The sequence below is a fragment of the Macaca nemestrina genome, chromosome 2 (assembly GCF_043159975.1).
Source record: "Macaca nemestrina isolate mMacNem1 chromosome 2, mMacNem.hap1, whole genome shotgun sequence".
In the NCBI taxonomy this organism is placed as follows: domain Eukaryota; kingdom Metazoa; phylum Chordata; class Mammalia; order Primates; family Cercopithecidae; genus Macaca; species Macaca nemestrina.
In genome coordinates, this window is record NC_092126.1 from 111722590 (window position 1) to 111748903 (window position 26314).

The following is a 26314-nucleotide window of genomic DNA, read 5'->3' on the forward strand; positions in this document are numbered from 1 at the left end:
ATAGCCTGCGGCCCTCCCGGGGTCCTTCAGGCGCTTGTTGGGCAGCCCTGCTCGGGGTCCTCGTCCGGTTAAGCCGCGGGGTGAAGCGAGGTGTGAGGAACCCTAGCGGGTAGCGGGTTTCCTAGGCGGGTGCACTTGCCATGATGCGAGTAGAGGATGAAGCCGTCCTGGGCGGTGGAACTGGCTTGTGGGAACCGCCCCTCGGAAGCCGGCATGGGCGCCCTCGGCGGGAGGGAGTGCCGGGCCGGATGCCGACTCAGTGCTACGCAGAGTGGCGGAAGCCAGAGGACCGTACGGGCCCGTTCAGGGTGGCGGGCCGGCGGGGGCGCTGCCGGCCAAGAGGGACACCGACGGGAACCTTGCCCACCTTGTTATTTTCTATGCCTAGGGTAGTTCCTGGAACATGGTTGATGCCCAGTATTTGTCAGAAGTACGCGGAGGGCAGAGAACTTCAGCGCTGGATCGCAGGGGCACAGGCAGCCCTTCAAAGTCTTTTGAGCTGGGAGCGATACATTGGCACGAAGGATCGTAGCTAATATGGGGGTTGATGAAGGAGAATCCTTGGCTGGAGCCCAGGTGTGCATAGGGCCTGAGGGAAGCAAGTCATAACGGCCTTTCACGTGTAATTAGGAATCTGGGCAGCAGGTTGGTGGTTGCGTTACTTGAGTCTATTGAAGCAGCCCAGGGTGAGGAGATTAGAACTGGGGGTGTTCCTGGTGTGTACTTGGATGTATGGAGAGGATGGGGACAGGGAGAATGGATCGGGGGTCACCTGTGGCAGGTGTGAGGAGAAACTTGGTGACAGGCTTAATAAAGGTGGTAAAAAAAAATGTGTTTTGGTTTCTTGGAGTTTTTTTGAGGGAAATCACTGAGAATGAGAAGAGTGAAAATAAACGATAACTGTCATCAATTTAAAGACTTAACTTGCACATTTAAGTGACTTCAGTGTCTGCCTACACAAGGTATTGCCCTCTTGGAAGGTTTGTCCCCAACTCCTCATGGCTTCTCTCTCTGCAGCAATAAGAAGTCACTTCCCATTAGTTTCCTGATACCCAGTCACCTTTGGGAACTTCTGAGGAAAGTTTTTCCAGTCTCTCCAGAGAGCCTTGCATTTCTTCTCTTTTTGTTTTGACCCCTGACCACCACCCCCTACTCTAACCTTAACTCCTCTGATACTCAGTTCCAATCCTAACCCAAGCCCTAGTCCCTAAATTTATAACCCTTTAATCCTAGACCTGGTCTCTAGATCCTGAGGCCTTGATGCTTATCTTCTAACCTCCTAATCCCAACCTCTAATCCCTAAACCTCAACCCATGACCTCTGATTCTCAAACCCAGGCCCCCAACCCTGACTCCAAAAATGGCAACCCAGTACTTCTCCCTACCCTGAGTCACAGACAGAGGGAGTTGTAGCAACTGAAACTGCAGTAGGCCAAAGGACCCAGTGAGTTAGCCAGCAAACTACTATAAATACAAGATACGGTGGATAACAGCAAGCCTAAACAAATCTTCCTCGAAGATGAGCAACAAAAATCCCAGTCATTATGACTACGCCTCTGTATCTCAACAAAGGGGCTTAAATCAGCAAGTCATCCCAGCCCCTGAAGGAAGAGAACAGTCCTTGTAAGTCGCAAAGCTCTCAGACAGAGGACATGGGTGGTTCAGTAAAGCCCCTGTTCTAGGACACAGCAAAATAACACAATAACCACTATGGCCCAGCAGATGAGGGCCACAGCCAATATCGCCATCCCTGAGTCTTCCTTTGCAGAATGATCATCAGGACTCCAGAAGTCCCAGCAAACCAGTAGCAATCCAGCTGAACAGAAGACAAGAACCCTATGTGAAGCCAGATTCCAGACAACTGATATAGATGGCATTCCAAAATCTGCAGCATTCCAGCATGTAACAAACTGCAATAAGTGACACAGATCTCTCCCCAACAGTCACCTTATGAGAAGTAAGGGGAAAAAAATGCTCCAGTAAAATGGAATCCCAGAATCCCTTTACCATCCCACCCTCAAACCCCTCCCCATTGCCAGGATGCTATGGCATAAGAGACAAAGGACAATTCACAGTAGTAATAAAAAAAACATTTACTAAACACTGAGAAACAGTACTGACCAGGTGCCTCATTTGATGCTACGCTTATGTGAATTCTGTATGTATACTGTACTTAGATATAATTTTTAAAAAAATTGATACTGCTAAAGCCTTGCTTAGATGGAAATTTGTAGCCTAAAATACATATATTAGAAAAGAAGAAGGACTGGAAATTCAATAAGCCTCCATCTCAACAAGTTGGAAAAAGAGGAACAGAGCCTCAGAAACCTGTGGCACATCATCAAGCATATAATATTGTTGTTGTTATTATTTTTGAGATGGAGTCTCGCTCTGTCGCCCAGGCTGGAGTGCAGTGGCCGATCTCTCCTCACTGCAAGCTCTGCCTCCCGGGTTCACACCATTCTCCTGCTTCAGCCTCCTGAGTAGCTGGGACTACAGGCGCCCGCCACCACCCCTGGCTAATTTTTTTGTGTGTTTTAGTAGAGACGGGGTTTCACCGTGTTAGCCAGGATGGTCTCAATCTCCTGACCTCGTGATCCGTTCGTCTCCGTCTCCCAAAGTGCTGGGATTAAAGGCGTGAGCCACCGCGTTATTATTTTTTTTGAGGCGGAGTCTCGCTCGGTTGCCCAGGCTGGAGTGCAATGGTGCGATCTCGGCTCACTGCAGCCTCCGCCTCCTGGGTTCAAGCGATTCTCCTGCCTCAGCTTCCCGAGTAGCTGGAATTACAGGCGCCTGCCACCACGCCCAGCTAATTTTTGTATTTTTAGTAGAGACGGAGTTTCACCGTGCTGGCCAGACTGGTTTTGAACTCCCAACCTCAGGTGATGGATTGCCCGCCTTGTCCTCCCAAAGTTTTGGGATTACAGGCGTGAGCCACTGCGCCTGGCTGTTATTATTTATTATTAGCTCTTGCTTTATGCAGTTGTCTTTTAAGTCATATAGGGTATAAAAGATTTACAAACAAAACCATATATTTATACTGTCTTTACCTGTGTAGTTACCTCTACCAGTTCTATTTCCCCATGTTGATTTAAGTGTCCTTTCATTTCAGCCTAAAGTATTCCCTTTAGTATTTCCTGTAGGGTGGATCTGCTGGACACAAATTATTTCAGTTTTTATTAGTGTTGTTGGTCTATCTTACTTTCTCCTTCATTTCTTTTTTTTCTTTTCTTTTCTTTCTTTTTTTTTCCTTTCTTTTCTTTTCTTTCTTTTTTTTTTTTTTTTGAGATGGAGTTTTGCTCTTGTTGCCCATGCTGGAGTGCAATGGTGCAATCCTGGCTCACTGCAACCTCTGCCTTCTAGGTTCAAGCAATTCTCCTGCCTCAGCCTCCCAAGCAGCTGGGATTACAGGCATGCAACACTGTACCCAGCTAATTTTGTGTTTTTAGTAGAGAGGGTTTCACTATGTTGGCCAGGCTGGTCTTGAAATTCTGATCTCATATGATCCACCTGCCTCAGCCTCCCTGAGTGCTGGGATTACAGGTGTGAGCCACCGCTCTCTTTCATTTCTGAAGGATTTTCTTTATGGATATAGAATTCTTGGCTGATATTTTTTTCTGTTAGCACTTTGAATATATTATCTTACTGCTTTCTGGCCTCCATGGTTTCTGATGAGAAACTAGATGTTAATCTTACTGAGGATCATTTGTACTTAATGATTTACTTCTCTTTTGCTATTTCAAAATTCTCTCTTGGTCTTTGGCTTTTGACGGAGATTATGATGTGTATAGGTGTGGATTTCTTTGAGGTCGTCCTACTTGGAGTTTGCTGAGTTGCTTGGATGTGCATGTTAACATTCTTTGAAAAATTTGAGATATTTTCAGCCATTATTTCTTCAAATATCTTTCTGCCCTTTTCTTTCTTCCATTCTCCTTCCTGGACTACTATTATCTTCATGTTGTCTTGTTTGATTATATCCCACAGGCTTCCAGGGCTCTGTTCCTTTTTCTTTCTGCTCCTCACACTGGATAATGTCAATCTTTCTTCAAATTCACTTGTTCTTTCTTCTGGGCCTGTTCAACTTTGCTATGAAGCCTCTCTAGTGAATTTGTCATTTTAGCTATTGTACTTATCACCTCAGGAAAGTTATATTTTTAAAAAATAATTTCTTTATGATGTTCTCTACTTGTTCACACATCATTCTTATACTTTATTTCTTTAGACATAGTTTATCTCTTTGAAAAAATATGTATACATGTATGTATGTGTATTGTTTTTAATAAGGCCTTGCTGTCACCCAGGCTAGAATGCAGTGGCACAATCATAGCTCACTATAGCCTAAACCTCCTGGGCTCAAGCAATCCTCCCACCTCAGCTTCCTGAGTAGCTAGGACTACAGGCACATGCCAGCATGCCTGGTAATTTTTTATTTTTTGTAGAGATAGGGTCTTGCTATGTTGTCCAGGCTGGTCTTGAACTCCTGGCCTGAAGTGATCCTTTCACCTCAGGCCCCCAAAGTGTTGGAATTATAGCCATGAGTCACCTGTCTGGGCTGATTTAAAGTCTTCGTCTAGTAAGTCCAACATTGGAGCTTTCTTGGCAACAATTTCTATTGACTGATTTTTTTTCTTGTGTATGGGCCAGTCTTTCTTGTTTCTTTGTTTGTGTCATAATATTTCGTTGAAAACTGGATGTTTTAAATAACATAATGTGGCAACTTTGGAAATCAGATTCTCTCCTTCCCCTGGGTTTGTTGTTGCTATTAATTTGTTTAGTGATTTTTATCAACTAATTTTTTAAAGTATGTATTCTTGGTAGTATGTAACCATTGAAGACTCTGTTCCATTAGTTTAGTGGTCATCTAATGATTGGACATAGTGTTTTTAAATACTTGGAATCAATAAGTCTTTCTGCCTTTGCTGAGGTGTTCCGTATGTATTGAGCCATGCCTTCAGTGGTCAGGCAGGCAGATTACAACTCTGCTTTAGACTTCATTTCTTGCTATTCAGAGCATTAAAGTCAGCCAAGGTGAGCATATAGGGCCTTCTAAAGATTCTCCTAGACATATTACAGACCTGCTCATGCCCATGGTCTTCTAGATTCCCAGAAATATGCCAGAGCTTTTCAAAAGCTCCGTGGACATTCTATTCTCAGCTTTTTCTTATAAGATTTTTTTTTTAATTTTAGGTTATTTGTTTGTCCCAAATGTTATCACTGCTTAAGGTTTTTGCAAATTTTAAAAATTGAGGCTGTTTTTGACAGATGCCTCAGGGAAAAAGTTCTCGGTGACAGAACTCTCAGGTTAAAACAAAACAAAACAAAAAGTCAAAGGCAAGCCTGCTAGAGGAGGTCTCTAGGGAACTGCCAGGCAAATCAAATAATGATCATTTTCTGGAATTTTGGGGACCTCCAAACCTGTTCTTCCCCCTTTCGTGTCTTTTAGGAGCTGGTTTCCACCATGATATCAGGGTTGGTTTAATTTAAGCCTACAGCAGAGTTGGGGTAGGGAGAATGGGTATAAGGCAAGTTAAAAACACCACAAAACTTGCTCTTCTTACTAAGATTTTAGATTTCTGTGGTCATTTGCTCACAATCTGTGTAAGAACAGAGGGAACCCATGGCATGAGTCATGTAGATTTGGGATGAGAAAATAGAATATCTGATATTTTTTAAAGATTCTTATTAACCAAGAGAAATGTTTGCCAGCCAGGTTTTCTGCTGAGAACCATTTATTGAAGACAGAAATCAACGAGTTTGATCCAACCATTAGTAATTAAAGGGGATGTATTTGAAGAGGCAACCATTGTGTTTCACTTGGCCATGTGGAGATTCAGTAGGTTTCTAATTCTTTGTGGTACGTTCAAGAGTTTTCCTGCAAGAGAAGTATCTGCTTAGAGAAATCAAATTTGAGGAAGTTAAGAGAAAAGCCACCACATTGGTAGCCACAACCATAGTCCAGCAGGGGAAATGCTAAACAATTATTCTCTGAGTTAAGGCAGGTTAGAGACATTCTAATTTCACTGGAGAAGAAAAAAGCAGAGTGGAAGTGGGTAGAAAAGAGGAAGGCAAAGGATGGGGATGTCTGGGTGAGCCTTTGGACCCCAGGAGAGCCTCTGGAAACTCCCAAGCGGGTAGAGGCAGTGGAGTTGACATGAAGCAGGATCCTGGCAGAGGCCTGTTGGGGGATATGGGAGGCATAGAAGATGGTGTTAAAGAACAGAATCTAGAGGTTGACCCACTGGATTCAAGGCCCAGCCCTGCCAGTTCCTAGCTCTGTGGGTTTGGGCAAGTCACATGGACTCTCTAGACCTCTGCTCCTTTGAATATGAAATGTAGCTAATAGCAATGCTTTCCTCATGGCAGGGCTGTGAGGAACACAGGAGTGGAGATACAGGCAAAGCATATGATGCGGTGCAGGGCACATGGCTGGCAATCAGTGATATCACTAGTCTTCCTGTTACAGATCTCTTTTTTGTATGTGTGTGAGATCCTATCAAAAACAGTTTCTATGCTGCTTTGCTGAAGGGCTGTAGGGAGGAGCCACTATTCATTCATTCATTCATTCACTAATTCATTCATTCCCTTTCTCCTCACACCAGAGCCAATGATTTCAATGAGTTCAGTGTGTGTCTTTTTATGTTTGTGCCAAATATATATAGTGTTTATTTTTAGTTTATATAATGCTGTCATGTTACTTGTATTATTCCGTCCCTTGCTTTTCCTCTCAGTGTGGTATTTTAAGATCTATCCATACTGCTAATGGCACATCTCATTTCTTCTGAAAGCTGCATTGAAATCTGTAAGGACTACCTTCCACAGTTTACCTATTGATTTCTTGACTAGTCTCACTCAGGCTGTCCCCATACCTGCCACCTGCCACATTGAATAACCCTGCAATAGACATACATGTCATTTCACGAAGCGATGAGGGAATCTTTTTGTGATTTCCTAGGGTTGGAAATGCTGGACCATGAGATATGAATATATTTAATTTCTTACTTTGCCTAAAAATGGCAGATTGCTTCCCAAAGTGTCTGTAACCGTCTTCACTGTCACCATAGATCATGAGAGTACAGATATCTCCAGGTCCAACCAACACTGGACGTACCCAGCCTTCTGATTTTTTCTAGTATGATAGGCAAATAGGCATCTCATTATATTTCAATTTGAATTTGCCCCTGATTATTTATAAGCTTTTGAATATCCTTTATATAATTAGCCTTTTGTCTTTATTCTTCTATAATAAAACCATAGCCTTTGCGGCTGTCGGTTTTCTTGTTGCTTATTTGCATGTATATTCTATTTTCTAGCTTATTGCAATAGCTCCTCTAGTTCTGTGAGCTGTTTACTCACTTATCCATAGTGTTTTTCATTTATCAGCGATCTTAAATTCAACTGGTTATTGATTGGGAATGAAATGAAATTTTAGAATAGAGAAAACTAACATAGTCATAATACTTAAGTTATAATCTGGAGCATAGACTGTCTCTCCATTTATTCATATGATCTTAAATATCCTTTGGTCAAGTTTTAAAGTTTTCTCCTTTGAGTTTGCTCATACATCCAGCAGAATTTCAGAACGCCCCCACCGTTTTGTTTTGTTTTTTGAGATAGTTTCACTCTTGTTGCCCAGGCTGGAGTGCAATGGTGTGATCTCGGCTTACTGCAACCTCTGCCTCCCGGGTTTAGGCGATTCTCTTGCCCGAGCCTCCTGAGTAGCTGAGATTACAGGCATGCGCCACCATGCCTGGCTAATTTTTGCATTTTTAGTAGAGACAGGTTTCATCATATTGGTCAGGGTGCTCTCGAACCCCTGACTTCAGGTGATCCACCTGCCTTGGCCTCCTAAAGTGCTGGGATTACATGCGTGAGCTACCGCCTGGCCCAGAACCCCCTTAATAGTGTTAATATTTGTGATTCAGCCCACGCCAGAATTGATGATTATCATATCATTGTTCTTGTCAAAGTGTCATTTAGCAAACAGACACAAAAACGGAAAGACTCAAGGAAAATAACAATGCTCATGTAGCAGTCTCTGGGGAGGTGCTTTGCCTTGGAGTGCAGCCATCTTCCAAGAAGGGATTTAGTGATAGGCTTTGTGATGGTTACTTTTATTTGTCACCTTGGCTGGGTCACAGTGCCCAGATACTTGGTCGAACATTGTTCTAGATATTTTGGTGAGGGTGTTTTTGGATGAGATTAACATTTAAATTAGTGGACTTTGGGTAAAGCAGATTGCCCTTCATAATGTGGGTAGGCCCCATCCAATCAGTTTAAGGCATTAATAGAACAAAAAGAGCTACTCCCACCCAACCTCCCACCCCGAACAACAAGTAATTCTACCAGAAGATAACCTTCAGACCTGAACCGCAAAGTCAGCTCTTCCCTGGGCCCCGAGTCTGCTGGTGCACCCTGCATATTATATTAGGGTGGATAGTTAGCAATCTCTTCTACACTTTGCAAATATTTTACATATATATATATATATATATATACTATATATATATATAGTAGCTCAGGCTCTCTGGTATTGTGTTAAACAAGTGTTCATGACTTGTGTCTAAACTCAAAGGGAAGGAATCTCAAATTTCTGTTTTGTCAGATAGGTTTGTAGCTTCAGCTTTCTTTTAGCTTATAACTGATTCTCATGCTTGGGTGCATATATTTATTTTCTGTTTTTCTGTGTCCTCTAAAAATCAAGTATGTCTTTGTAGGCAACATTTTGTTGGATCTTCTTTTTCTTTATCCAGTTATCCAGTCTGAGAATATCTGTCTTTTGATTCACTGAGTATAACCTATTCATATTTACTGTAATTACTGTTATATTAGGATTTTTTTCATTTAGTATTTTCCTCTTTCATCTCTCTCTTGCTCACTCCCATTTAAAATTTTCTTTTCTTTCTTTTTTTTTTTTTTTTTTTTTGAGATGGAGTCTCACTCTGTCACCCAGGCTGGAGTGCAGTGGTGTGATCTTGGCTCACTGCAAGCTCCGCCTCCCGGGTTCATGCCATTCTCCTGCCTCAGCCTCCCAAGTAGCTGGGACTACAGGTGCGTGCCACCACACCTGGCTAAGGTTTTGTATTTTTAGTAGAGATGGGGTTTCACCGTGTTAGCTAGGATGGTCTCAATCTCCTGATCTCATGATCCACCCGCCTCAGCCTCCCAAAGTGCTGGGATTACACCTGGCCTCTTTTTTTTTGAGATGGAGTCTCACTCTGTTGCTCAGGCTGGAGTGTGGTGGCACGATCTTGGCTCACTGCAACCTCTGCCTCCTTGATTCAAGCGATCCTCCTGCCTCTGCCTCCTGAGTAGCTGGGACTACAGGTGTGCACCACCATGTCTGGCTAATTTTTGTATTTTTTATTATAGATGAGGTTTTGTCATGTTGATCAGGCTGGTCTTGAACCCCTGACCTCAGGTTGTCTACAGACCTTGGCCTCCCAAAGTGCTGGAATTACAGGCGTGAGCCACCACACCCAGCCATTAATTATATTCTTAAGAATATAACTTTTTATTATGTTTGAACATTTTTTTTTTTTTTTTTTTTTTTTTTTTTTTTTTTTTTGAGACAGAGTCTCGCTCTGCCGCCCAGGCTGGAGTGCAGTGGCCGGATCTCAGCTCACTGCAAGCTCCGCCTCCCGGGTTCACGCCATTCTCCTGCCTCAGCCTCCCGAGTAGCTGGGACTACAGGCGCCCGCCACCTCGCCCGGCTAGTTTTTTTGTATTTTTTAGTAGAGATGGGGTTTCACTGTGTCAGCCAGGATGGTCTCGATCTCCTGACCTCGTGATCCGCCCGTCTCGGCCTCCCAAAGTGCTGGGATTACAGGCTTGAGCCACCGCGCCCGGCCTATGTTTGAACATTTGAAAGATAATTTGGGGTTGGGTATGGTGGCTCATGCCTGTAATCCCAGCACTGTGGGAGGCCTAGATGGGAAGACTGCTTGAGTCCAGGAGTTCGAGACCTACCTGGGAAAAATAGTGAGATGCCATCTCTACAAAAAATTCAAAAATTAGCCCAGTGCAGTGTTGTGTGCTCGTAGTCCCAGGTACGTGGGAGGATCGGTTGAGCACAGGAGGTTGAGCCTACATGGGCTGTGATTGCACCGCTGCACTTCAGCCTGCATGACAGAGTGAGGCAAGGCAAGGCAAGGAGTAAGGAAAGGGGCAAGGGGAAAGGAGGAAGGGGAAATGGGGAAGGGGAAAGGGACAAAGAAAGGCAAGGAGCAGGGAAAAGCAAGGTGAGGGGTGGGACAAGTGGTAAGGCAAGGAATGAGGGGCAAGTGCCAAGGCATGGGACAGGGCAAGGAAAGACATAAGGCAGGGTATGGGGCAAGGCCAGGGGCAGGGCAAGGGCCAGGTTATGGGGCAGGTCAAGGGGGCAGGGCAAGGGGCAGGGCAGGGGACAGGGCAAGGGGCAAGTCATGGGGCAGGGCAAGAGGTATGAGGCAGGGCAAGGGACAAGGCATGTGGCTGGGCAAGGCTAGATGTGAGAGACAGAACCAGGGGCAAGGCCAGGGCAAGGGGCAAAGCCTGGGGCAGGACAAGGCAAAGACAAAAAGACAAGGGTGAAGGTAAAGGCAAGGCAAGGCAAGAGGAACGGAAAAAATAAAGGAAAGGAAAGTGAAGAAAAATGAAAGGAAGGGAGAAGAAAAGAAAGAGAAACAGAAGGAAGGAAAGAAAGAAGGAAGGCGAGAAAGAAAGAAGGAAAACTTGGCTGGATATAACATTCTGTGATATATATTGCTATGGTTTGAACGTGTCCCCCAAAGTTCATGTCTTGGAAAAATAATCCCCAATGCAACAGTGTTGAGAGGTGGAACCTTTAATTACTTATTATGTCTTGAGGGCTCTGCCCTCATGAATGGATTGATGCCCTTATCACAGGAATGGGTTAGTTATTGTGGGAGCAGGTTTCTGATAAAATGATGAGTTTGGATCCCTTCTACTCTCTCTCTCACACACACATGTGCATGTGTGCACGAGTACATGCTTTCTGACCCTTCCGCCTTTTGCCATGGGACAACACAGCAGGAAGTCCCTCACAAGATGCTGGCATCTTGATAGTGGACTTCCCAGCCTCCAGCACCACAAGCAATAAGTTTCTATTGTTTATAAATTACCCAGTTTGAGGTGTTCTGTTATAGCAGCACAAAACAGATTAAGATATATATTTTTTCCCTTTTAACTTCTAAGGATTATATACACACATTACATGTACACACATATTCCTTGTCTTGTTTTTTGTTTGTTTTTTTGTTTTGAGATGGAGCCTTGCTCTGTCGCTCAGGCTGGAGTGCAGTGGTAAGATCTCAGTTCACTGCAGCCTCTGCCTCCCGAGTTCAAACGATTCTCTTGCCTCAGCCTCCCCTGTAGCTGGGATTACAGGAGTGTGCCACCACACCTGGCTAATTTTTGTATTTTTAGTAGAGACGGGGTTTCACCATATTGGTCAGGCTGGTCTCGAACTCCTGACCTCATGATCTGCCCACCTCGGCCTCCCAAAGTGCTGGGATTACAGGCAAGAGCCACCGCACCTGGCCTGTTTCTTGATTTTTTTTTTTTTTTATGATGGAGCCTTGCTCTGTTGCCAAGGCTGGAGCACAGTGGTGCGATCTCGGCTCACTGCAACTTCTGCCTCCTGGGTTCAAGTGATCCTCCTGCCTCAGCCTCCCGAGTAACTGGGATGACAAGTGCCTGCCACCACGCCTGGCTAATTTTTGTATTTTTAGTAGAGATGGGTTCACACTGTTGGCTAGGATGATCTCGAATTCCTGACCTCAGGCGATCTGCCCTCCTCAGCCTCCCAAAGTGCTGGGATTACAGGAGTGAGTCACCATGCCCGGCCTTCCTTGTCTGCTTGCATCCAGTGTTGTGTGAAATCTGATGCCAGTCTGTTTTTTTTTCTTTAGAGGGAATCTTTTCTCTAGAAGTTTTTATAATTTCTCTTTATCTTTGATATTTATAATTTTATTATAATGCATCCATGTGAAGGCATCTTTCCACTTGGCCACTCTACTGAGCCCTTTCAAACTGAGGTCCTTCATAGTTTTATTTCTAGAATATTTACTATTATTTATTCAAATATTTATTCTGTTTTTATTTTCATTATCTTCTGGGACTCCTTACATAGATTTTGGCACAAGTAGCTTATTCTTCATATCTCTTTGCTTTCCATATCTCCGTATCATTTAGAAGGCAGTCTCTCTAGTATGTAACCTACCAGCCTTGGTGGTTTGGAGGAGGAGAAAGGAGGGGTAAATGCCAAGGATAACTGGCCAGTCCCCACCTCTTTTCATCAGTTCTTTGCCCCAGCGAGGCTTTGACACTGCCATGACATTATTCCTCAGAAATGGCCCTGCTCTCAGGGTTGTTGCTGCCATTTTCTATAGTGAAGGGTCAATAATTAACACTCCCGGGCGCCTGTAGTCCCAGCTACTCGGGAGGCTGAGACAGGAGAATGGCGTGAACCCGGGAGGCGGAGCTTGCAGTGAGCCGAGATCGCGCCACTGCACTCCAGCCTGGGCGATGAGCAAGACTCCATCTCAAACAAAAACAAAAACAAAAACAAAAACAAAAAAACACTCCCAGGCTGCATGAACCAAGGCAAGGGTAGCACCCAATCCTGCAGGTGCTGGATAGGCAGCACCCTATCCTCCAGGCCTCCATTGTATTGATACCTCTGGTCACCCTCCCTCAAGGGGGCCATCCTCCTCCACCAAGCATGGGTCAGTTCAAGACAGCTTTGCATCTCCCAAAGAGTGTCTCAGGTTTCCCTTCCCCTTCCCCTCTTTTTCCTTTCCTTTCCCTTCTCTTTCCCCTTCCTTCCTTCCTTCCGTCCTTCCTTCCTTCCTTCTATTTTCCTTCCTTCCTTCCTTCATTTTCCTTCCTTCCTTCTTTTCCTCTCTTCCTTCTTTTTTCCACTTCCTCTTCCTCCATCTCCTTCCTCCATTTTCATATCTTCTTTTCTGCTTTCTCTTCCTACTCTTTCTCTCCCTCTCCATCCCCCTACTCCCCACCTCTTCTGGAATTATTAGTTTCCTCAAACTCCAATTGATCCTCTAAGGACTGATTTAGGGGAAGGTGCCAATAGCTCATTGTAGTTCATCATTATGGTTGGCTCTTAATGCAATTATATATTCATATATATGAGTACATATCTTTATTAAGCCTACATCTCATTTGAGTTCATTCAAGTGTACATCTCATTTGAGTTTCATGATAACCCAGAGAGTTCTAGCTGAGTCATAGAGGTATTAACTGAAAAACTTGTGACTTTTTCTTCAATGCTCTTCCCCAGACATCACATTCTGTACTTGGGGTAACTGGGTTCACTACCTATACATAAGAATAACTGAAGCTGTCAGTGGTACTAGCTCTAGATCACTTAGTTTGTGCAATGAGTTCTGACTTCAGTCTGCATTCTTAATCTCTGCAAATCCTTGGCATCCGAGCTTTCTGAATTACTTTGTAAAAGCAATATTAATTATATGAACAATTTCATCAGAGCCTTGGTAGAGAGAGAGAATTGTGCTCTGCAGTAAAATTTTCAGGTGGTCTCCTATAGTTAACTTTTCATCCATGGCACAATTAATGTTTGCATTTGAAATAAATGAATAAAATGCATCTTTGTCTTAAATAGACGGTTGAGGTCCCAACATGATATAGGGATCTCCCCTAGAAGATTTAGGATTTTCTAGTCCAAATGTGATGAAAGGAAGCTCACTGTATGTGGATGCCACACAATTCTTTTCTAGATCATTCTGATTTAGGGAAAATTCTATCATTTTATACTGATGTGATATCTTGATATCTTCCTTACCAATCGCTCTTTCTTTTTTTTTTTTTTTTTTTTTTGAAACGGAGTCTCACTCTGTTGCCCAGGCTGGAGTGCAGTGGCCGGATCTCAGCTCACTGCAAGCTCCACCTCCCGGGTTTATGCCATTCTCCTGCCTCAGCCTCCGGAGTAGCTGGGACTACAGGCGCCCGCCACCTCGCCTGGCTAGTTTTTTGTATTTTTTAGTAGAGACGGGGTTTCACCGTGTTAGCCAGGATGGTCTCGATCTCCTGACCTTGTGATCCGCCCATCTCGGCCTCTCAAAGTGCTGGGAATACAGGCTTGAGCCACCGTGCCCGGCCACCAATCGCTCTTTCTACATGTCACTAAAACTCTTCTCCCCTATTAAATACTAGTCTTTATTTTGGCGCATAAGTGATTCTTAGAACACTTTGAACACCATTCTATAGATATCCTTAAGTTTAAAACCACCTCTTTGATATTAAAAGTTTAAAATGGATATAAGACCAGAGAGTTATTTGACAAGAGTCATAGACTGAGGTATGGTCTGGGTATAAAAGGAGGGATTTAGCAGGATTTTAAATGAGTGAGCCCAGCTCAGCAAGAATCTGACAGAAGTAGAAATCATGTGAGATCTTTTCATAGTTACCCCAAATCATGAAAGTGTCTAAAAGTTCTTGTGATTTCTTTTTAGTGGAACTGGAGAACATTCAGGTAATGGACCATCACTAGGTGAGTAGTATGTGTGCTCATCTGTAAATCAGATGAGCCCTGTGAGTTTGTCATGGAGATGGTGTCAGAAGACCTTGTTGTAAAATTATTACTAAATTATATAATTGTCCTGTTTTACCTGCTTTACCTCCCACCCTCTTTATTTTCTCTTCTACATTGATTTCTCCCAGTCTTGTTGTCATGCCTCATAATGCAATAATGATCTCTATGTCTTTGGCTGAGTTCTTGCTTTGGAATATAACCCTGAAGTCAGGGACAGAATCTCTAGACCTGGGGCTCAGACAAGTCCTGGCCCATTCACTCTCAGAATAACTGTTCACATTTCAATTAGTGTCTTTCATTAATATCCTAGATATTGGACATGAGAGGGAAGAGCAAGGGTGAAATAGATGTTCCTTACAGCTGAATTATCAGGCTAAATTACATTTCTTCCTCCAGAAGGTATTATTTTTGGGTGGGGAGATTCAAATATGAAGTATGTATTAGAAGATGACAATGAAATAATTAGTTGTAATACGACATTTTGAGTATGTAAGGAAATGCCCAAACTTATTAGAGAGGAACTCTGAAGTATGTAGGAGTGAATGACATGATGTCTGAGACCTGTGTTAATATACTTCATCAAAGAAAAAAGAGAAATAAAAGAATAGAGGGAGGAAATGTGGCAAAACATTATAATTTATTGAATACACATGATAGGCTTATGGGATCTATTATTGTCTCTTATGTATGTTTGAAACTTTTCATAACAAAACATTTAAAACCCTCTAAAACAGTGAGCTCTTATCTAGTTTACTTCTGAAAATAAAAAATAAAAGTGTCTTTACTTACACATTGTCCATCATACAATTTAGTTATGTTAAGCCCTTCAAATCTGAAAGAAATTATATTTTGAAATTACTTTTGCTGTATGGTATATCATAAATTGTGACTACATTTTACTTGATAATCTTTGGCTAAGTTTGGGAAATAAACATTCTGCTAATAATGAATTCTTAACAAATATTAAAAAATTCTACTATATGAATTATTATTTGTCAAAGAGATTGAATATGTAAAACATACTCAGCGTACAATAAAATACAGAAGTTCAAAATAGCCTTTGAAAATTCAAATAGAAATACAGAGGATTAGAAAAAGAATGTGTCTTAAAGTTAAAACATGCATTTGATGAAAGCTGAAACTTCGCCACCGACCTTACAGAAACACAAAGGATTATAAGAGAATACTATGAACAATTGTATGTCAACAGATTAGATATTCTGAATGAAATGAACAAATTCCTAGAAACACACAAATTATCAAACTTACTCAATAAGAAATAAAAAAATCTCAACCAACCTATGACAAGTAAAGATACTGAATCAGTAATAAATGTCCCGACAAAGACCAGATGGCTTTACTACTGAATTCTACCGGTTTTTGTTTTTTGGTTTTTTTTGTTTTTGTTTTTTTTGAGAAGTAATTTTGCTCTTGTTGCCCAGGATGGAGTGCAGTGGCGTGATCTCGGCTCACTACAACCTCCGCCTCCTGGGTTCAAGCTATTCTCCTGCCTCAGCCTCCCAAGTAGCTGGGATTACAGGCATGTGCTACCAGGCCCAGCTAATTTTTTGTGTTTTTAGTAGAGACTGGGTTTCATCATGTTGGCCAGGCTGGTCTGGAACTCCTGACCTCAGGTGATCCACCCGCTTCGGCCTCCCAGAATGCAGGGATTACAGGCATGAGCCACTGCGCCTGGCCTACCAAATATTTTTAAAAGATTTAATACCAATCTTTCTTAAACTCTTCCAAATAATAAAAGAGGAGGGAACACTGGGAGCATTACCTCCTCATAGAGGCCAGCATTACCATGTTATCAAAGACAGGCAAAGACATCACATAAAAGAAAACTATAGACCAATATCCTTTATGAAAATAGATGCAAAGATTCTCAGAAAAATACCAACAAATTGAATCCAACCACATATCAAAAGGATTATATACCATGACAGAATGGGCTTTGTCCCAAGAATTTAGAGTGGTTCAAAAAAAAAAAAATCAGCCAATTTAATAATATCACATTAATAGAATGACAGAAAAATATCCCATGATAATATCAATTGATTCAGAATATACACACATAATATTCAACAAAATCCAACATCATTTCATAATAAAACACCCAGAAAACTAGGAATAGAAGAGAACTTCTTCAACATGATAAAGAACACTTATGAAAAACCCATAGCTAACATCATACTCAATGGTGAAAGACTGAAAGACCTGTCTAAGATCAGGAACAAGACATGAATACCTGCTTTCACCACTGAGATTCAATATTGGACTGGAAATTCTAGGCAGAGCAATTAGGCAAGAAAAAGAAATAAAAGGCATCCAAATTGGAAAGGAAGAAGTAAAATGATCTCTATTCAAAGATGATATGATTCTATATGTAGAAAATCCCAAAGAACTAATATAAAAAATGACTAAAGCTAACAAATTCAGCAAGTTGCAGAGCACAAGATTAACACACAAAAATCAGTTGTATTTCTATAACTATAAATCAGCAATGAACAATTTGAAAATAAAATTAAGAAAACAATTCAGTTTACAACAGCATCCAAAAAGAAAATACTTAGTAATAATCCTGGAGGTGAAAGACTTGTACACTGAAAACCACAAAACGGAAACTGCTGAAAATAAATAAAGAAGGCCTAAATAAATGAATGATGTCCCATTCTCACTGATTGGAAGAATTAATTTAAGATGACAATACTTCCCAAAGCAATCTACAGATTTAATGCAATCCCTATCAAAATTCCAGTGGCGTTTATATTTTGTGGAAAAGGAAAAGTCAATCTTGAAATTCATACAGAATTGCAAAGGGCCCTGAGTAGCCAAAATCATCTTGAAAAAGAAACAAAATTGGAAAACTCCGAATGTCCAGTTTCAAAAACTTACTACAACACTACAATAATCTTGCAGTCTCAGCTACTTGGGAGGCTGAGGCAGGAGGATTGTGTGGGCCCAGGAGCTCAAGACTGCAGCGAGCCATGATCATACCACTGCTCTCCAACTTGGGAGACACAGTAAGACCCTGTCTCCAAAAATAAATAAATAAATAAATATACAATAATCAGTGGTACTGGTACTGGTATTAGGCTATAAACACAGAACAAAAGAAAAGAATCAAGGATCCAAAAATAAACTCATATATCTATGGCCAGTTGATTTTCAACAAGGGTGCCAAGGCCATTCAATGGGGGGAAAGGATAGTTTCTTCAACAAATAAAGCTGGGACAACTGGATAACCACATGCAAAATAATAACATTAGACAGGAAGGGCATGGTGGCTCACGCCTGTAATCCCAGCACTTTGGGAGGCCAAGTCGGGCAGATCACCTGACGTCAGGAATTGAGACCAGCCTGACCAACATGGTGAAACCCCATCTCTATTAAAAATACAAAAATTACCCAGGGTTGGTGGTGGGCACCTGTAATCCCAGCCACTGGGGATGCTGAGGCAGGAGAATTGCTTGAACCCAGGAGGCGGAGGTTGCAGTGAGCTGAGATTGTGCCACTTGCACTCCAGCCTGGATGACAGAGCGAGACCCTGTCTCAAAAAGAAAAAAAAAAAAAAAAGTTAGACCTCTATGTCACACCATTTATAAAATTTAATTCAAAAATGGATCAATGGGCTAAAACTACTAAACTCTTAGAAGAAAAATTATAAGAAAATCTTTATGCCTTTGTATTTTACAGTGGTTTCTTGGGTGTAATATCAAATGCAGGAGCAACAAAAGAAAAAATAGACAAATTGACTTCATAAAAATTAAAAACTTTGTGCATCAAAGAACATTATCATGAAAGTAAAAGGCAACCTATAGAATGGGGGGAATATTTGAAAATCATAGTATTTAGTATTCAGAATATATAAAGAATTCTTAACAACTGAAAAATAAAAAGACAACACAATTTTTTAAAATGGGCAAAGGACTTGAGTAGATGTTTCTTCAAAAAAGATATATGGATAGCCAAAAAGTACATGAAAAGATGTCCAACCTCATTAGTCATTAGAGAAATGTAAATGAAAACCTGATGAGATACCATTTCATACCCACAAGGATGGACATCATAATATTTTTAAAAAGTAGTAGCAAGGATGTGAAGAAATTGGAACTCTCATATTTCCGGAAGAATGTAAAATGGTTAGCCCCTATGGAAAAGTTTGATGGTTCCTCAAAAAGTTAAACACACGATTACCATATGACTCAGCAAATTCCACCCCTAGGTGTATAACCAGAAGCCTGAAAACAGGTACTCAAATAAATACTTGTACACAAATGTCTGTAACAGCACTATTCACAATAGTTAAATGTGGAAACAACCCAAATTTCCATCAATGAATAAATTAAAAAAAAATTGTGGTATATACACATAATGGAAAACTATTCAGTAATACAAAAACAAATGAAGACATATGCCACAATGTGGATGAACCTCAAAATGATTATGTAAGTGAAAGAAGCCAGACACAAAGATCATATGTTGTATAATTCCAGTTATGTGAAATACACAGAATAGTAAATCCGTAAAAACAGAAAGTCTATTGCTAGTTGCCAGGGACTGTGGGGAGGAGGGAATGCGAAGTTAATTGCTTAATGGACATGAGGTTTTATTCTAGAGTGACAAAAATGTTTTGAAAGTAATAAAAGTGGCAGTTTTATAACATTGTAAATGTACTAAATGCTACCAATTTGTTCACTTTAAAATGGTTCATTTTATGTCATATGAATTTTACCTCAATCTTTAAAAATATGCATTTGCACCCATTTATAGTTATAAGAACTTTGATAAGTTGCTCCCCTCAGGTCTCGGTGTCTTCATTCAAAAGTGAGCCCTTTGGCATGGACAGTGAAAATGGAGAAGAACCTTTAAAAATTCTCTCCTCCACAAAAGCAACAAGAACACTGACAAAAAAGGTCAGAATCAAGTTTTCAAGAATTCTGGGAATTAAAAAACAAATCAAACCATGCAGCAATCCAAGGAACATCTATTCAAGAAAAATTGCTGCATCTCAGTAAGAATAGTGAGCTTCGTGGCATTTTATCTTGCTCTGAACCCATTTGCAGCATCCCCAGTTCCATGGTAGTAATGAAAAACAACCACCCACAATCATGGTGAAAACCAGCAGCCTGGTAGCACCTGGAGGGAGAAGACTGGTGTTGGAACACCTGTAATCCCAGCTCTTCAGGAGGCCGAGGTGGGCAGATCACCTGAGGTCAGGAGTTTGAGACCAGCCTGGCCAACATGGTGAAACCCCATCTCTACAAAACACAAAAATTAGCTGGGCTTGTTGCTGTGTGCCTGTAATCCCACCTACTTGAGAAGCTGAGGCAGGAGAATCACTTGAACCCAGGAGGCAGAGGTTGCAGTGAGTTGAGACCATGGCATTGCACTCCAACATGGGCAACAAGAGTGAAACTAAGTCTCAAAAAAAAAAAAAGAAAAAAGAAAAAAAAGCATTTATTTATTTATTTATTTGAGACAGAGTCTTGCTCTGTCACCCAGGCTGGAGTGCAGTGGTGTGATCGCGGCTCACTGCAAGCTCCACCTCCCGGGTTCATGCCGTTCTCCTGCCTCAGCCTCCTGAATAGCTGGGACTACAGGTGCCCGCCACCATGCCCGCCTAATTTTTTGTATTTTTAGTAGAGAGGGGGTTTCACCATGTTAGCCAGGATGGTCTCAATCTCCTGACCTCGTGATCTGCCTGTCTCGAAAGAATTTTGCTCCGTTGCCCAGGCTAGAGTGCAGTGGCATGAGCATGGCTCACTGCAGCCTTGAACTCCTGGGCTCAAGCAATCATCCTGCCTCAGACTTCCAAGTAGCTAGGACTATAGGCATGTGCCACCATGCCTGGCTAAGTTTTTAATTTTTTTGTAGAGACAGGATCTCGTTATGTTGCTCATGTCTCAAATCCCTAGGCTCAAGCAATTCTTTTGCCTTGGCTTCCCAAAGTGTTGGGATTACAGGCTTGAGCCACCCCTCTAGGCAAAAATATTTTTAAAGATTTTTGTAATTAAGTTGGTATTGATCCAAATTAGATTGGTATAAATTAAAATTTAACTTGTAATCTCCAGTGCAACTGCTAAGAGAATAATTTCTTTCTTTTCTTTTCTTTTTTTTTTTAGACAGAGACTTGCTTTATCTCCCAGGCTGGAGTGCAGTGGTGCAATCTCAGCTCACTGCAACCTCCGCCTCCTGGGTTCAAGGGATTCTTCTGCCTCATCCTCCTGAGTAGCTGGGATTACAGGCATGCACCACCACACTTGGTTAATTTTTGTATTTTTAGTAGAGACCGGGTTTCGTCATGTTGGCCAGGCTGGTCTCGAACTCCTGACCTCAGGTGATCCTCCCACCTCGGCCTCCCAAAGTGCTGGGATTACAGGCATGAGCCACCGCAGCCAGCCAGAATAATTTCTTTCTTTTTTTTTTTTTTTTTTTGAGATGGAGTCTCGCTCTGTCACCCAAGCTGGAGTGCAGTGGCCGGATCTCAGCTCACTGCAAGCTCCACCTCCCGGGTTCACGCCATTCTCCTGCCTCAGCCTCCCGAGTAGCTGGGACTACAGGCGTCCGCCACCTCGCCCGGCTAGTTTTTTGTATTTTTTAGTAGAGACGGGGTTTCACCGTGTTAGCCAGGATGGTCTCGATCTCCTGACCTTGTGATCCGCCCGTCTCGGCCTCCCAAAGTGCTGGGATTACAGGCGTGAGCCACCGCGCCCGGCCCAGAATAATTTCTAAGATACACTGAAAGGGAGCTCTTTGGAGGCCATCTCTCAGATGTCTCCTGGTTCCAGCATCGTTTGACCCTGTGATGCTGCGCATTCCCCAGCTGATGCTTTCTGATGGTCAGGTGTTGGTGTCTGTGCCAGTGATTGAGGCTGACACCAAAGTTGTTTACCTTACAACTCTTTTATGGGTTCTAGCGTAAGCTTTAGTGTTTATTCAGCCAAGAATACAAGAAAGTCCGATCCTGCCCAGCCAAATATCTCTCATCCTGATCAAGAAGATTCTTATTCCTTCTCTGGAGGAGAAGCTAAGAAGAGGAAGGAGAGAGAGAACTAACTGTGATCTACTCTTGTGTTTTTACTTTTCTCTCTTAAGATACTGCACTCAACCTGTAAGCCGTAGTTAGACAAGGGTGTAGCTTTTCTCCTTAAAGGAGAAAGCAGATGTCAGAGAATCCTCCTCCTATCTCTATAGGAGTTTCCTTAATGCAAACCCCTCCTCCTTGCTATTCCCCTTGGGCTCAACAATTGGGCATTTCACTTGTGTGTTACTCAAAGCTTCTAACATGTGATAGGTGCAGAGGCAAAACCACATACTAAGTTGAAAGCTAAAGAAAGTTGTTTTGGAAAATAATATCCATTTTAGGACCAATAAACTCTTAGCTGGGAAGATTCTTCACCCAGCTTCCTCTTTCTCTTCTTTTTGTTCTTTGTTTCTGTTCTTTGGCCTGAGGGGGCATGAGGATGACCTTCATGTAAGGTCACATGATCTAAATGCTGTGGCTGCTTGTTTCTGAGTGCCTCCACCTGAGGCTTGAACAGGTCACACACAGTGCCCTCACCTTGTGGATTTCTGTTTCTGCATTGTCTGAATAGGATCACATGTACCTTTTGAGGTCACAGAGAGGGATGGAAGAAAGGGAGGAACAAATACTGGAGGAATGTCTGGAGAGAAGATCTCATTGGATGATGTAGGAAGTGGGCTGAGGTCATCACCCTCTTTTGACCACCCTTAGCCTCTTGATTTGAAAGAAAGGGAGAACAAAATTAGGACTTACAGAATTTTGGAGCAGAGATGGCACTCACTACTGTAGGTAACCTTGTCACTGCCACAAATAGGTTCACTGGGCTTGATGTAGGACAAAAACCAGCAGTTATTTATATTCTTGAGGCATTCAACCTGAAGGTGAGACACACACAGCTGCTTCAGACACTTTCATCCAGGTCCTTTGGCCATTACGATGTGTAGCTTGGGAGGTGGATGGAATATGAGCACCAGACCAGGAGTTCAGAGAACAGAATTCAGAAGCCTCAGTGTTAGACCCCAACAGTTACCACCCACAATATGTATATAATTGTAAAATAATATAAAATCTGTGTACTCTCCAGTCTCCCATAAATTCTTTATTAAGAAAAAAATACCGGCCTGGCGCGGTGGCTCAAGCCTGTAATCCTGGCACTTTGGGAGGCCGAGAAGGGCGGATCATGAGGTCAGGAGATCGAGACCATCCTGGCTAACATGGTGAAACCCCGTCTCTACTAAAAAATACAAAAAAAACTAGCCGGGCGCGGTGGCGGGCGCCTGTAGTCCCAGCTACTTGGGAGGCTGAGGCAGGAGAATGGCGTAAACCCAGGAAGCGGAGCTTGCAGTGAGCTGAGATCTGGCCACTGCACTCCAGCCTGGGTGACAGAGCAAGACTCCGTCTCAAAAAAAAAAAAAAAAAAAGATAAAAATACCTGCCCTCTGTAACATAACAATCATATTTTTGAACCAACCACAAAATATGGTTGTTAGGTTACAGAGAACAAAATTAGGGAAATGTCTTTCCAGGTTAAAATTTCTAATGAATGGCCAGGCATGGTGGCTCATGCCTGTAATCCCAGCACTTTGGGAGGCCAAGGTGGGCAGACCATGAGGTCAGGAGTTTGAGACCAGCCTGGCCAACATGGTGAAACCCCATCTCTACTAAAAATACAAAAATTAGCCGGGCATGGTGGCAGGCACCTGTAGTCCAAGCTACTCGGGAGGCTGAGGCAGAAGAATCGCTTGAACCTGAGAAGTGGAGGTTGCAGTGAGCTGAGATCGTGCCACTGCACTCCAGCCTGGGCAACAGAGTGAGACTCCGTCTCAGGAAAAAAAAAAAAAAAAAATCTGATGAACATTACCATATGTGGTGTCTCAGATGGCAGGGGCTCAAACTTGTCACAGCAGGTTGAAGGCACCGAAGGAAGGAGATGTAGAAAATACCACATAGGGCCTTGGTATGAGGGAGGCAGGGGGTATGCCTGGCATATCACAGTGGAAGGAGTGTCCACTGCAGCATAGGACCTACCTGAATTTGTGCCACGACATCCTCATCCATTTATTGGTGCAAAATACTTGCTTTCTACCCCACAGGTGAGTTATGTAAACTGATGGGGAGAACCCTTGAGAAGAGGGCTCAGGAACACATAAAATGTGCTACACATACTTGGTGACTCAGCTTTTATTGTTCTGTTATTCCCATGCATGCCCCTTCCACTGCCCACCTCCCAGAAGAAAGAGCTGGGGCTTTTGGGGAAACTGGCTCTCTCCCCATTCCTGTTCTTGGGAACCAAGGAAGCAGTACTCACTTTTGTTTCTCCTAGCTGACCGCTTTCAGAGGCCATAGGAAGGGGGAAGTCTGGAAGACAAAAGCACGTACAGAAAAGTTGCTTCTCTGTCTTCTGCCGTCAGGGAAAAAGGTAAGACGAGGGGAACCCTAGTTGGCACACAGGAAGCATCAAACCCCATTAGAAGAGACTGGGATCCTCTTTGATGCAAGCTGCCCTCTAAAGGAGTGAAGAATCAGGAAAACCTGCCTTTACCTTCTTGTAAAATGGAGAGTTTAATTCTAGCCCTTCCATTTCATAAGTAACAACTTCTATAATCCTTGTCAGTTATTTTTAGTAAACATGCTCTAAGTTACAAATTACCATGAATTCATTATATTGAGATGCCCTAAAAGATGCTGCGTTTCATTAAGGTTTACATATTCAATCCAAAGCAATCTTTGCAATTACATAGTATATAAAATTTTATATAAGTATATATTATAATCATATGATATAATAGTATATAATATGTATGATATGTTATCAACTCTCATATATATAAGCTTTCTGGAGTATAATTCACATATCATAGAACTTTACCAGATTAAAAAAAAATGTTTTGATCAGCCTGGCCAACATGGTGAAACCCTGTCTCTACTAAAAAGACAAAAATTAGCCAGGCGTGGTGGTGCATGCCTGTAGTCCCAGCTACTTGGGATGCTGAGGCAGGAGAATGGCTTGAACCCAGGAGGTGGAGGTTGCAGTGAGCCAAGATTGCGCCATTACACTCCAGCCTGGGTGAAACAGCAAGACTTCGTCTAAAAAAGAAAAATGTTTTGAGACAGAGTCTTGCTCTGTCACCCAGGCTGGAGTGCATTGACAGGATATCAGCTCACTGAAGCCTTAACTACCTGGACTCAAGTAATCCCCCTACCTTAGCCTCCCAAGTGACTGGGACTACAGGCATGCACCACCATGCCCGACTCATTTTCTTTATTTTTTTTGGTGGAGCTGAGGTCTCACTATGTTGTACAGGCTGGTCTTGAACTGCTGGGCTTAAGCAATTCTCCCACTCAGCCTCCTAAAGTGCTGGGATTACAAATGTGAGCCACCGTGCCCAGCCGAATTTACTGGTGTTTACCATCATATAGAGAATTTTTTTTTCTTTTTAAATGATTCACCAAAAGTGTACAGTTTGACGGTTCTTAGTATATTGACAGTTATGCCACCATCACCCCAAAAATAAAACCTGTAACCATTAGCAGTGGTTTATCATGCCCCTCTCCCAACAATTTCCCCTCCTGCCCCACCCTCGCCCCTGAAGAACAATAATCCACTTTCTTTTTTTTTTTTTTGGACAGAATCTCACTCTGTCACCTAAGCTGGAATGCAGTGGCACGATCTCGGCTCACTGCAACCTCCGCCTCCTGGGTTTAAGTGATTATTCTGTCTCAGCCTTCAAAGTAGCTGGGATTACAGGTGCATGCCACCACACCTGGCTAATTTTTGTATTTTTAGTAGAGATGGGGTTTCACTGTGTTGGCCAGGCTGGTCTCGAACTCCTGACCTCAGGTGATCTGCCCACCTCAGCCTCTCAAAGTTCTGGGGTTACAGATGTGAGCTACCAAGCCCAGCCTCTACTTTCAGTTTCTATAGATTTGCTTCTCTGGACATTTCATGTAAGTGGAGTCATGCAAGGAAGTATGTGGTTTTTTGTGTCTGTGTTTTAATGTTTTAACTATATTGTAGCTTGTTTCAGTACTTCATTCCTTTTTATAGCTAAATAATATTCAATTTATGTATATTCCACATTTATCCATTAATCAGTTAATGGACATTTGAGTTGCTTTCACTTTTTTGCTGTTATGAATAAAGCTGCTATGAATATTTATGCACACATTTTGGTGTGGGCATGTGTTTTTACTTCCCTTGAGTATATACAAAGTGTGGAATTGCCAGTCATATTTAAACCTTTTAAGGAGTTGCCAGGCTATTTTCCAAAGCAGCTGCATTTTACATTCCCACCAGCAATGCACGATGGCTTCAATTTCTTCACATCCTTGCTAGCACTTGTTACTATCTCTCTTTTTGCTTATAGCCATCCTAGTAGGTGTGAAGTGGTATCTCTGTTGTTTTTGTTTGTTTGGTTGGTTTGGTTTTGTTTTTTGAAACAGAGTCTCGTTCTGTCACACAGGTTGGAGTGCAGTGGCGTGATCTCTGCTTACTGCAACCTCCACCTCCCAGGTTCAAGCAATTTTCGTGCCTCAGCCACCTGAGTAGCTGGGATTACAGGTGTGCACTACCACGCCTAGCTAATTTTTGTATTTTCAGTACCTCAGGTGATCTGCCTGCCTCAGCCTCCTGAAGTGCTGGGATTACAGGCGTGAGCCACCACTCCTGGCCATATTGGTATCTTTATTGGTATTGTTTGAATCACAAAAGTTTTT

The 26314-nt window shown here is 42.4% G+C and overlaps 1 protein-coding gene and 1 long non-coding RNA gene across 2 annotated transcripts in view; one reads left to right on the forward strand and one right to left on the reverse strand.

Moving 5' to 3' along the window:
- Positions 1-5732: 5732 nt before the first annotated feature.
- Positions 5733-26314, reverse strand: part of LOC105480397 (serine peptidase inhibitor Kazal type 8 (putative)) — a 49474-nt gene continuing 28892 nt past the window's right edge. Inside the window, exons 4-7 of the mRNA XM_011739192.3 lie at positions 23907-23956; positions 22352-22473; positions 15358-15400; positions 5733-5871 (exon numbers count right to left, since the gene is read on the reverse strand). Of these exons, the coding sequence (XP_011737494.2) occupies positions 5860-5871; positions 15358-15400; positions 22352-22473; positions 23907-23956 (227 nt within the window). The 3' untranslated portion in view covers positions 5733-5859. The remainder of the gene's footprint in view (positions 5872-15357; positions 15401-22351; positions 22474-23906; positions 23957-26314) is intronic.
- Positions 23210-26314, forward strand: part of LOC105480396 (uncharacterized) — a 36362-nt gene continuing 33257 nt past the window's right edge. Inside the window, exon 1 of the long non-coding RNA XR_986449.3 lies at positions 23210-24017. This is a non-coding gene — a long non-coding RNA (uncharacterized lncRNA). The remainder of the gene's footprint in view (positions 24018-26314) is intronic.